Source organism: Plecotus auritus (assembly GCF_963455305.1).
Source record: "Plecotus auritus genome assembly, chromosome: 1".
NCBI lineage: Eukaryota > Metazoa > Chordata > Mammalia > Chiroptera > Vespertilionidae > Plecotus > Plecotus auritus.
The window spans coordinates 150,609,534-150,623,291 of record NC_137770.1 but is presented as its reverse complement, the minus strand read 5'-3'; the positions used below and the strand labels follow the sequence as shown (position 1 = coordinate 150,623,291).

Sequence of the window (13,758 nt, the reverse complement as noted above, 5' to 3'; positions counted from 1 at the left end):
GGCTGGGATCCCAGTCACAGCTGCTCTGCCCTTCAAGATGGCATGGTTTCTGTGCCAGTGCTGGCCACCTGGGAGTGCTTGTAACGGCAGAGGTGACTGCCCATCTAGGACAGCCCGATCCACCAGCCCATGAAAGTCCTACAGGATCTAACTGTACCTCAGTCACTCATACACACACCACAAACATCCACACACTCCCCTTTCACTCCCTCACTCTCTCACACTTTCTCTCTCACTGCCGTCCTGCCAGTCACTATCGTAACAAGTCTGTGTTTTTGATGTGGTTGTGGAAGGAGAGTACCTATGCCACCATCTTGACTGGAAGCCACTGACATATTTCAACATGAATAAACCTTGAGAACATTATGCTAAGTGAAATAAGATAAATATAAAGAACAAATAGTGTATGATTCCACTTACATGAGGTAATAGAATAGTTAAATTCACAGAGACAGAAAATAGTGTGGTGGTGGCCAGGGGATGGAAATAAGGGTGAATGGGGTGGTAGTTTATTATGGGTAAGAGTTTGAGTTGGAGAAGATGAAAAAAAGTTCTGCAAATGGGTAGTAGTGATGGTTGCACAACAATGTGAACATACTGAATGCCACAGAACTGTACACTTAAAATAATTAAAAATGAGAGAGGAACCAAGATGGCGGCATAGGTAAACACCTGTACTTGCTGCCTCCCACAACCAAATGAAAATTACAACTGAAATGCAGAACAACTATCACCCAAACGGTGGGAAAGCTGGCTAAGTGGAAGTGCTACAACTTGAGAGGTAAAGAAGAAAGCACATTGAGACTGGTAGGAGGTGCGGAGGCACGGAATGGGCTGGTTTGGCACTGGGTGTGCCACTTTTTCAATCAGGAGGGAGATCGCCTCTTTGGAGGCTGCCTGGAGGAGCAAGGAGTCCCAGCTCCACACCAGACCACCAGCCCAGGGTTCCATAGCTGGGGAAAGAGTTCCCTATGGGCAGTAAGAACTACAGACTGTAAAAACAAGTGCAGATTGGGGCTGAATGACACACAGGCTGCTCCTCTTAAAAGGCCGGCACTGGGAAGTGAATTTACAGGCTCCCACTTGCTCTGAGCTCCAGTGCTGGGTGAGGCTCTGGGGGACCCTGACAGATACGGGGAGAAACTGAACTGTCTGTCATCAGGGCAGGAACGCAGGACCGGCTTTCTTCCAGATGGAGGTACTGGCAGCAGTCATTGTTCTCGTGCTGGAATCTCCCCAGTGCAGGGCTGATTGGCAGACATTTCTGTTCACTCCATCCTGGAGATTTCCTGAGACCTTGCCCCACCCAATTTACAACCTCACCCAAACTGTGTGCAGCGGCTTTTGCATATGAATGGCCTGCTCTTTCTTAGCTTAAAACTGTCAAACAAGCTGCAGCTGGGTCAGGGAGTCCCAAAGCTATCAAAAGAAGGCGCAAGGCCGGCACCAGAACCAGCCTGCCTTGCTTCATGGCTAGGCCTCATCTGGGCACTTCCAAACCCAATACATAGAGGAGAAATCTGAAGATCTCTCTGTAGCTCCTGCTGGGTAGCCTCAGGCAGTGGCTGACTTTGCACCTCCTTGGAGATCCAAGAGACAGTGTACCTGGTGGTCAGTGTGAGACCATACCAGATTACAACTTTTCACATGCATAAGTGACACACTCAAGAGGCAGACTCAGTGAGCACCAAAGCCCCACTGAAGCAAGTCCTGCCTCATAAGGGTGTCTCCTGCACAGTAGCTCTCCCACTGTAGTCACAGCTGGTCCTCACAGCCAATTGGCCTGGAGGTCAGTTCCTCCCAGTGATACCAACAGCAATCAAGGCTCAACTACAACAAGACTGTGCACACAGCCCACAATGGGGTGCACCAAGAGTGTCCACCTCAGGTGATTGGGGAGGCTGAGCCACTGGGCCCTATAGGACACCAACCACACAAGGCCACTCTATCAACTCAAGGAGACTTAGCAGCTACCCAGTACATAGAAACAAACACAGGAAAGCAACCAAAATGCGGAGACAAAGAAACATGTCACAAATGAAAGAAATGGAAGAAAGCAAACTACTGGATACAGAGTTCAAAACCACAGTTATAAGGTTACTCAAGAATCTTCTAGAAACCTCTGAGGAACTTAGTAAGAACTTCAGGGATCTTAGTGAAAATGCCAAAACAATGGAGAAGGACCAGTCAGAAATTAAGCATACACTGACTGAAATAAAGAATAATATGCAGGGATTCAACAGTAGTCCAGAGAATCCCAAGAATCAAGTCAATGATTTGAAATATGAGAAAGCAAAAAACACCCAACCAGAAGAGCAAAAAGAAAAAAGAATCCAAAAATATGAAGATAGTATAAGGAGCCTCTGGGACAACTTCAAGCATACCAACATCTGAATTATGGGGGTGCCAGAAGAAGAGAGAGAGCAAGATATTGAAAACCTATTTGAAGAAATAATGGCAGAAAACTTCCCCTACCAGGTGAAAGAAATAGTATTACAAGTCCAGGAAGAACAGAGAACCCCAAACAAAAGGAACCCAAAGAGGACCACACCAAGACACATCATAATTAAAATGCCAAGAGCAAAATACAAAGAGAGAATCTTAAAAGCAGCAAGAGAAAAACAGTTATTTACCTACAAGGGAGTACCCATAAGACTGTCAGATGATTTCTCAACAAAAACTATGCAGGCCAGATGGGAGTAGCAAGAAATATTCAGTGATGAATAGCAAGAACCTACAACCAAGAATACTCTACTCAGCAAAGCTATCATTTAGAATTGAAGGTCAGATAAAGAGCTTCACAGACAAGAAAAAGCTAAAAGCGTTCACCACCACCAAACCAGTATTATATGAAATGCTGAAGGGTATTCTTTAAGAAGAGGAAGAAGAAAAAGATAAAGATAAAAAATTATAAACAACAAAGTGACAACAAATACATATCTATCAACAAGTGAATCTAAAAATCCAATGAATAAAAAATCTGATGAACAGAATAAACTGGTGAATGGAATAGAATCAGGGGCATGGAAATGGAATAGCCTGAAGATTTTCAGAGGGAAGGGGGTGTGGGGGTTGCGGGAAGATATTAGACAAAGATCTTATATGCATATATGCAGTACCTATGGACACAGACAATAGGGTGGCAAGGGCCTGGGGTGGGGTGGGAACTGGGTGGTGGGGAGCTATGGGGGGGAAAAGAGGGACATCTGTAATAATCTCAACAAGAAAGATTTAAAAAAATAATCATTATTAAAATTGTAAATTTGAGTTATGTGTATTTTACTGTAATAAAATAATGTAGCTTCCCCTTCCTCTGAGTCTATATGCTTCAACAAATTCCTGGTTGTCATTTCTTTTATGTCTAATTTTCCTGTGGAGAAAACACATGGCTTAGTCAGTCCTTTCCTGACAGTCCTCAAGGCTTAAAAGTAACACAACATTCTAATTTATACATCAGGCTCTTGTAAGTGTGGTTACCAAGCAACTATCTTTGCCCAGCTGGTATTGCTCAGCGGTTGAGTGTCAACCCATGAATCACAGTTTGATTCCCAGTCAAGGCATATGCCCAGGTTGCAGGCTCAATCCCCAGTAGGGGGCTTGCAGGAGGCAGCCAATCAATGATTCTCTCTCATCATTGATGTTTATCTCTTTCTCTCCCTTTCTCTCTGAAATCAATAAAAACATTTTTTATGAGACTATCTTTTAGATGAGGATGACTGACAAAACTGTCTAGAGAGCTAAAACTCGGACCCTAGAAAGCAGTGACTACCTGAGCCTCTGAGGCTTGGTCCAGGCCACCATCTGGATTCTGGGGATGTCCTAACTCCAAGATGGGCCCTGTTTCCCATCCTTTAAAAAAAAGTTTTTATTGATTTGAGAGAGAAAGGAAGGGAGAGGGATAGAGAGGTAGAAACATTGATGACAGAGAAACATTGATTGGCTGCCTCCTGCATGCCCCCTACTGGGGATCAAGCCCACAACCCTGAAATGTGCACTGACTAGGAAGCAAACCGGTGACCTCTTGGCTCATGACTCAACCACTGAGTCACCCCAGCCACGCTTCCCTTACTTTTTGTAAAACAGACTTTTAGTTAGAATACCCAGGAATGATTTCCTGAACCACAGTTACTTTCTCTTCCTGTGTGAGGCTGGCTATGTTGTTAGAGTAAGAACAAGTCAAAAAATTACAACCAAAAGACCTTCTGAAACTACCCAACTACTCTGAAACTGCTCAGTGTGGAAACTGTGTCTTTCTTAAACTGAGACCACTGTTAAGGGACAGTGAGTGAGGAGAAAAACAGTACCATTCAACTAAAAGGGTGCAGTTTATAATTTCTATGTGAAATTATAAAGGAACTAGAGGCCTAGTGCACAAATTCGTGCACAGGTGGGATCTGGCCAGCCCGGCCTCAATTGGGGCAGATTGGGGCTGGGCCTGTCAGGAGGAGGAGATGGCAGGAGGTTGGCTGGCCGACCTGCTTGCCCCGGCCGGCTGTGGGGAGGGGACACTGGCAATTGGCTGGCAGGCCCCAACCCCGCCCCTTAATTGGGTGGGGGGGCCGATTGGGGGTCAGCGGCCAGGGAAGGGGCCATGGGATGTTGGCCGGCCAGCCCCACTCCTGATTGATGTAGGGGGGGCCATTCGGGGGTGGAGTTGGGTGGGAGGAGGGGATTCAGGCCTACTGGGGTGGTGGGGGTTGATCGGGGGTGGGGCCAGCTGTTGGGAGGGTCTGTGGGTGGTGGACTGACTGGGCCAGCCAGACCTGCCCCCAAATGGGGTGGGGAGCCAATCAGGGGCCAATGGCCTGGGGGAGGGGTCATGGGTGGTTGGCCAGCTGACCCTGCCCCTGATCGGAGTGGAGGGACCAATCGGGGGCAGGGCTGGCCGGGGAGAGGGCTGCAGGAGGTTGGCTGGCTGGTTCCGCCCCCTATTGGGGTAGGGGGAGCTATTATGGGCTGGGGCGGCAGGGGGAGGGGCTGCAGGCCGATCAGGGTGGGGTGGGCCGATCGGGGGCAATCGGCCCACCCGACCCTAATGGGAAGGGCCGAGGGGTTGTTGGCCAGCCGCCCTGCCCTCAATCGAGATGGGTGAGGCCGATCCAGGGTGGGGCTGGCTGGGGAGGGGGTTCTGTAAGAGGTTGGAGGTGAGCCCCACCCCCTGATCTGGCCGGTTCGCTGGCCACAGTGGGCATCACAGGGCAGTCATTCTGGTCCTTCTGGAGTTCTGGTCACTGGCTTTTTATATATATACAAGAGGCCCAGGGCATGAAATTCATGCATGGGGTGTGTGTCCCTCAGCCCAGCCTGCACCCTCTCCAATCTGGGACCCCTCAAGGGATGTCCAACTGCCTGTTTAGGCCTGATCCCGGTAGGACATCCCTCTCACTATCCAGGACTGCTGGCTCCCAACAACCCTAAACGGGCAGTCAGACATCCCTCTCACAATCCAGGACTGCCGGCTCCCAACTGCTCACCTGCCTGACTTCCTGATTGCCCCTAACCACTTCTGCCTGCCAGCCTGATCACCCCCTAACCACTCCCCTGCCAGCCTGATTAATGCCTAACTGCTCCCCTACCAGCCTGATTGCCCCTAACTGCCCTCCCCTGCAGGCCTGGTCACCCCTAACTACCCTCCCCTACAGGCCTGGTCTCCACACAACTGCTCTCCCCTGCAGGCCTGGGTCCCCCCCAACTGCCCTTCTCTGCAGGCCCAGTCTCCCCCAACTTCCCTCAACTGCTGGCCTGGTCCCCCCCAACTGCCCTTCCCTGCAGGCTTGATTGCCCCCAACTATCCTCCCTTGCAGGCCTGGTCCCTCCCAACTGCCCTCCCCTGCTGGCTTGATCACCCACAACTGCCCTCCCTTGCAGGGCTGGTCCCTCCTAACTGCCCTCCCCTGCTGGCCATCTTGTGGTAGCCATCTTGTGCCCACTGGGGGCAGCCATCTTTGACCACATGAGCGTAGCCATCTTGTGTGTTGGAGTGATGGTCAATTTGCATAATACACTTTTATTAGATAGGATAGAAGCCTGATGCACAGGTGGGGCCGGCTGGTTTGCCCTGAAGGGTGTCCTGGATCAGGGTGGGGGTTCCCTTGGGGCATGGGGTGGCCTGGGTGAGGGGCCTGTGGTGATTTGCAGGCCGGCCACGCCCCCCGGCAACCCAAGCAGAGGCCCTGGTATCTGGGATTTATTTATCTTCTATAATTGAAACTTTGTAGCCTTGAGTGGAGACCTGGGTGTGCAGAAAGCTTGGCTTCCTCCATTGCCGGGGAAACCCAAGCCTCCTGCTCACTCTGTGGACGCAGCCATCTTGGTTAGGTTAATTTGCATACTCACTCCTGATTGGCTTGTGGGTATAGCAGAGTGATAGTTAATTTGCATATTACTCTTTTATTAGATAGGACTAGAGGGCCAGTGCATGAAATTCACTGCACCCTCTCCAATCAGGGACCCCTCAGGGGATGTCTCACTGCTGGTTTAGGCCCGATCCCACAAGGAAACATTGATTGGCCCAGAGACGCTGACTGCCATAGAATCCTGTGGGATCGGGCCTAAACCGGCAGTCAGACATCCCTCTCACAATCCAGGAATGCTGGCTCCTAATCACTCTCCTGCTGCCTGCCTGATCACCTCCTAACCACTCCCCTGCCAGCCTGATTAACACCTAACTGCTTTCCTGCTGGCCCAATCACCCCCAACTGTCCTCCCCTGCCTGTCTGATCTTGCCCCTTACTGCCCTCCCCTGCAGGCCCGATCTCACCCCCAACTGCCCTCCTCTGCCTGCCAATTTGGTTCTGATTGGTCAGTTTCTATACCAGTCAACGTCAAAAGTTCCACCTCCTAGGCAGCCATTGGCTCCTCAGAGATCACCCAGATTTGGTTCTGATTGGTTGGTTTCTATGACAGTCAGCATCAAAAGCTCCACCTCTTAGGCAGCTATTGGCTCCTCACACTTCACCCAGATTTGGCTCTGATTGGTCAGTTTCTATGCCAGTCAGCGTCTCTGGGCCTATCAACAGGGCCTGTTTAGAAAGACGGTGTTGATCAGCAGCCCCAGTGGAGGTCTGGAGAGAAATGGAGGCGCGGCTGCTGGCCAGGCCTGGAGAGAAAGAGAGAAGCAAGTGCTGATCAACAGCTGCCACAGAGGCTACTGATCAGATCCTGCTTCTCTCTTCAGGCCTCTCTCCGGGCCTGATTTGCAGCCCCGTCAGCAGTGAGTGCTAGGTCACTGTGCCTGCTGCCGTAGCAGGTTGTGCCACAGCAACCCAGTGCTGACTGCAGGACTGACTTCCAGTTGATCGAAGTCGTGATGGACACAGGGTTTTTATATATTAGGGTAGATAAGGAAGAAACCCATTCTTCTCCATATATTTCAGCCTCCCCTGTCTTCCCAAGGCTAAGATGGAAGACTCTTTCATGCGCTTCTGTGGCATCCAGTGTTGACCCATAAGCCTTCTCTGCATTGATACTGCCTCTTTACCTAACTATATTTCCTATCAGAATATGAGCAACTTCAGGGACTGTGTCTTAATCATCTTTGTTTCCCCAGAGCTAGTGCTGTCCTGGTGCACAGTAAGAACACATAACTCTTGACTAAAAGAAATAAATAACATACTTCTGTGTTACATTGGGTCTATGACCCTACCACTTATAAGACACTTCAATTGTAATACTACTAAGAAAGAAAAAAATCATAATCAGAAGATATAGGACACATTCTAATTTTAGGATTGTGATCACCTTGATTTCACGCCTGGAACAGGGAAGAGATTACCTAAAAAGGTTGAAGATTAATCAGCATCACTTTATAAATAGACACATGCACATATAATTACACATACAGAAACGTTCCCTTTTTACTTAGTTCACTTGGCTTCTCTACCTTGAGCTTTTCCTCTAAGACCAGATGTTGTTTCATATTTAGTTGAATCGCCCTCCTATCTGAACACCAGTTAACTAAAGATGAATAGAGAATCTCATTTGTCCCCATTTCTTAGCTATGGTTATGTTCTGAGGCTGAACTCAACAACAAAAAGTGAAAAAAGTATTATTTGTTGCCTCTACTAAGGCAGCTTAAATGATAGGGATCAGTGTATCCAAAAGGGAAATATTTTTGCCATCAGGCAAGATTATAATAAAAGAAGCTCATTTATCATCTAATGAGTGGAAACAAGTCACAGCAAAATTACTAGGTAGTGAAAAAAACTGGACCGGGTTATGGCACTTTTAATCAGAAGATCTCAAAGCAGTTCCACACTGTCATCAACAAAACCTTGTCATCAGCAGGATGCAAATGAAAGTGTCCCTTTCCACCTTGTGATAGACCGTGAAACTGAGATTAAAAAGGTTAAGCAAATTAAGAAAAATCAAACAGTAATTATTATTATACACAAAGATACATTTATATATAAATATGTACATATACACACAATGGAATTTAAATTTGATTGCATAGAAAGTGAGATCATGTATGAATATGTGATTGGAAGTCCTCAGACACCACACAAATAATAATGAGTAGTAGAAGCCTGTTATAATTCAGAGGTCAGACTTTTGAATCAAACAGACCTGGGCTGCAATCCTGGCTCTATCATATCCCTCCTCTGTGACCTTGAGCAAGTCTTACTCTCTCTAAGTGTCAAAGTCTCCATCTGTAAAATGGGAATTATAAGAAAATGTACCTCTGGGATACTGTAGATAAAGCACTTAGAAGGATGGCTGGCAAATAGCAAGAGCTCTGTAAATTTTAGCTTCTTGCATTTAACTGTATTAGATGCCCATTTACCATGCCCACATGACCGGTTCTTCCCACACACCCTGGCACTTAATTTTGCTGTTTTCATTTCATCACTTCCAGTTTGATTTCACCACCCTCTCTATCTACTCTGTACCCCAGAGTCAACTGCTATATTTGCTACCGCATGGGTACCTTTTTTGCCCCTCCTATCTCACCCTCCTACTATTTATTTTTGTAACTCCTCAGGCTGAGATTACTTCAGTGGCCGATCATCAGCTCCAGTGTTCCCAACTCTAATCCAACCTACATGGCTCTACCTTTTTATCTTCCCAGAATGAAATCCCAAGCCTGATGTTTCTCTGTTCACAATTCTCAGTGTTGCCACTGCCAAATGAATTAACTTTTCACTACAGCACTCAAGGCATCTCACTTTGGGTCTCAATCTACCTTTCCCAGTATTTTTCCAATCTAGCCAATCTGATGTATCTATTGATATACTACATACCCCTACATCCAGGATTTTGTTCATATAATTTTCCTTTATTGAAATGTCCTCCCCTTCATCTCTGCCTTTAAAAATCCTAACCTTCTCTCTAGACCAATCTCAAATTCCACCTTATTTACAATGTACCTTCCAGTACCTCCAATCTCCTTTGAACCATTTATGTGTCTCTCTTTGGTACACTTCTATTTAGCCTTACCTTAGGGCTACTTCTGTCATAAGGCTTATCTAAACTCTGTCATCTATCCATGGCTTTCCTCATGCCAAGTAGACAATAAATATGCATGTTACCTCGCTATGTTTAATTGGTTATATTTGAGTACACATATTTACTTTGAGGCCCTGTATCACATATGCCCCTAAAACAAAGATAAAATCAAATCAACCCTCTGTAGTTGCTGCTGTACTTTGCAATAAAGGGTAGGTCCTGGGTTGCTAGAATGTTTACCCAACAGAAAGTCTTCATTCAGTGCATTAAAACAAGTACATCATTAGTTAATTTAACATGCAAGAAATATAAACTTGGCCTTGACCTCCACTCAGCTAACTAGAATACTACTAAAATACCTTATAGTGAAATTGAACACATTTTTGAGTGGTACTAGAAAAAATACTACAGTTCTTGCTATAACAGAGAGCTTGGTGAAATTCTCTGTTCACTTAATCCTTTTATATAAGCTTGTAGACTGTCAAATGAAACCGTTTTTTAAATAATGTTTTAACCCTGTCTTCATTGTTTGGCAGTTTCGTTGCTAATGAGGCTTCTTGGATTCAAGTCAGCAAGCCAAACAAAAATGATTTGTTAAAGAAAAGTATTATTTTACATTATAATATTTTAGTAATGGATTCTCAAAGACTTCTCAGTTATATAAGTCTAGTCCTAAGCTCTTTGCCAGGACTATGATCAAAAAATGCTCAAGAGGTACTTGGTATTTGGAAAACATCATTCAAGAAACCCTGCCTCTACTCTGCCTCCCTAAATTGGAATTACCAAAAACTTTGAAATGATTGTGTAGCTCAATCCAATCAGAATATCCAACAATTAAAATTCAGTAATGCCAAAAAAAAGAAAAAAGGTAAATAACTCAAGATGCTGCCTTATAAAAGTAGCAGAACTATATTTTTCAAACAACTTCTTTCTCCTGCCTTTAAGTCTCAGAAAACAATCACAGAAACACCCATATTATGAATAGTTGCATCAGTCAGTTCCTTTGTTTATTGCTCTGTATACACTCAGTGATCATCATTTCCAAATTTGCCCAGATTGCTTTGATATCACCTGATTTATTTTAAATAGAGGCAAATTCTTAAATTCTATAATCCACTCGCACAGTTTGCATTTTCATATAAATTCACAGGCCAGTTTTTTTTTCAAGAGCTTTTCCAGATGATATTACCCCTAATATTTTATTGAGACACTGTTGGCTCTGAAGCACCATGGGCAGTTAAATAAAGGTCAATATTGGTGATTGCGAAAGCCCCAGTGCTTATTGTCCTTGCCTCCCTCCACATCCTTTGAGAACTTTATGAGGCTTTACACAATTCCTCTCACTAGTAAGAGTTCCCCTCAATGTCTTATTTACTTACTATGTTAAACAACTTTGTTCCCTGAAGGCATTCACCAAATTATCAGAACTCTACTCCAAAACCCTTCCTTCTATAACATCATTGGGAATACTCACCATTGTCATTTCAATAACTGATGGTCTGGGGATAGAAGTCTGAAAAGTAACTACTTCACAGTCCAATTCACCATCTGGAGACCCAGGCATATCCGCAGAGATCTCAGCAGGCTGGACAACAGTGTGGTTTCTTGAATTCCGATTTGCATTGCCATTCCTGTCTAAATGGGTGCCGGAATCTCGCCTTTTCTCTGGAGTCCCTTCTTCCCCTTTTGGGTGACTTGGGTGTCGACGTGCTTTGGCCATGGGCTGATCATAGATGGTGGAATGAGTATCAGGCACTATGGGCTGATCACAGGGAGCATTCTCCCTTGTATTCCCAAAACAGGCCTGCAGAGCTGAACATGGAAATGGATGCATCCTTCTAGATGGAGATTTCAGTCTTTTAGCGAGCCTTGCTTTCCATGTGGACATGACCTGCAGTGAAACATGACAAAGTTCATGCTTTGGAAAGAAAAATTTCCAGGGGTTCAGATCACCTCCAGTTTCCTTATTGTAAATAACGATTTCCTTGCCTGAAGAGAAGGACTTTCTAGTAGTTGCCCTTAAATAGATTAGAATATGGCAAGGCCCCTTCCTGAGAGTCACTCAGCGGCCATCACCCTTGACAGCGCTCTTCCTGGACGATTTTGCTAAAGAAAGCTGTCTGTGAGGTATGTGGTTGACTCAGGTTACAGTCCCCAGGCAGGGCAAACGCTTCAGTGCAAGGCAGTGCCAAGTCAATAGGCAGTTGCTTCAGGTTACCTTGGAGGCATAAAGATAATGTAGCCTGATAGTATCCACTATAATAGCGTCAGCCTGTGTATCAATAACATCATAACAGCCACATAACCTTCTTCAGTTACCCACTTCAAATATTTATTCCTCCAAACAAAACAACCCCACCCAGATATCTATCACAAATGAAGACCCCCCAGAGGATCCTCGACCTTGGCAGTTATTTCATTATTAAAATGGGAGGCAGACTTGAATCTTTTGTCTGGAGAGATCCAAGTTTGGATTTGATGTCACAAGGACTTTTCTGGATCTTTCCTGAATCTTTGCCTGAAACTTCCTGGGTTCAGGATCCACAATTGCCCCTCCTGGTAACTATAATATGTCTTTTTTAACTTGCTTTTTTACTATCATTAATCCTTGATTAATTTTCAACAAGACCAAAAGAAAAACACAAATAAAATGGGCCCATGAACAATTAACACAGGTATTATGTATGTGTGAATGTGTGTTCTATTCACCTACTGTATATATTAATTTCCAAAAATAACACCTTTTTGAACATATGTCTTCTACTTTTCAACACATTAATATGTGAATGGTGAAAAATAATAATTATAGCCATATTCTAAGACAGTGCTCAAAATGGGTATTTTTTTTTCTCCTTAGGCAAGCATCTGCTAGGAATGTTAGAGAAATACAATACTATAATGGTTTTACCATTAATAGTGACTTTTAGGTCATGATTTCAGGGTATATTACTCATTCTAAATTACTTGGTTGCTCTCTCTTTTAATTTAATATCAAGATGTGATCTTAACCGACAGTAGGGGGGCAGGGACATGTGCTGAGGGGTGGCTAGGGAGAGGTCAATGGAGGATAAAGGAGACATATGTAACGCTTTCAACAGTAAAGAATTTAATTTTTTCTAAAAAAAAAAAAAATGTGCTCTTAAGCCCAGACAGGTGGTAGATATTATAGCACTAAATCCCGTGTTGCAGAAGCAGCAACCGATTCTTTGGAATTTCAGGAAGCAAGGTTAAGCTACTGAGGAGGGCCAGTTAAAAGCCCAAGATCCCTCTTACCCTATCTGGTCTTTGAGTCTCATTCGGTCTGGAAATCATCTTATCAACATAACATCAGTACTTGTAATATGTCTTGAATAGGCTGTTATATCCATTACACAAGAAGGCACACATGACTTGAGAAAGAGTAAATACAGCATCAAATGCAGGCTTTATTTTAATCTTTACCAAAACTTAGAAATAATGTATAAAAAGCTGTCACTTACTTAGAGGATACCATGTAGCAGCCAGTGTGCTACCAAAATTTCCAGTATTGAAAAATCATTCTCCTTTTAATACCCAAGTATGAGCAGTCCTACAGGGCAGCAGGAAGTCCAGGCATTTAGCACAAGTGCTCCAAGGGAGCCCTAGAAATTGTGTTTGCCTCTTTTTAGCCCTGGTTGCTTCTGTGACCTCAGACAGGGTGACTCCATAATGCTTCTCTCACTTGTGCCTTCTCCCATGTCCCCTCCCTCCCAAACATGCTTACAGTAAGGCTAGGCTGTAATAAGACTTTATTGAAGAGTTAAGGGTATTAGCAAGGAATTTAAGAGAAGAAAAAATAATTCTTTTTTTATTGATTAAGGTATTACATGTGTACATATCTTCCCATTGCTCCCCTCCACCCTACTCCCATTCATGCCCTCACCCCCCAGTGTCTTGCGTCCATTGGTTATGCTTATATTCATGCATACAAGTCCTTCAGTTGATCTCTTACCCCCCATCCCCGCTCCCCAACTTTCCCACTGTAATTTGACAGTCTGTTTGATGCTTTACTGCCTCTGTATCTATCTTTTTGTTCATCAGGTTTTAATGTTCTTTATCATCCATAAATGAGTGAGATCATGTGATTTTTTTTTAATTGACTGGCTTATTTCACTTAGTATAATGCTCTCCAGTTCCATCCAGGCTGCTGCAAATGGCAAGAATTCCTTCTTTTTATAGCAGCGTAGTATTCCGTTGTGTAGATGTACCATTGTTTTCTGATCCAGTCATCTGCTGACGATCACTTAGGCTGTTTCCAAATCTTAGCTATTGTAAATTGTGCTGCTATGAACA

At 44.7% G+C, this 13,758-nt stretch overlaps 1 protein-coding gene across 1 annotated transcript in view; it reads right to left on the bottom strand.

Moving 5' to 3' along the window:
- Positions 1 to 11,335, bottom strand: part of FAM107B (family with sequence similarity 107 member B) — a gene marked incomplete at its 5' end in the record, with an annotated part of 282,323 nt that extends 270,988 nt beyond the window's left edge. The window contains one exon of the mRNA XM_080658121.1: positions 10,922 to 11,335. Within this exon, the coding sequence (XP_080514247.1) occupies positions 10,922 to 11,335 (414 nt within the window). The remainder of the gene's footprint in view (positions 1 to 10,921) is intronic.
- Between the last annotated feature and the right edge of the window lie 2,423 nt (positions 11,336 to 13,758).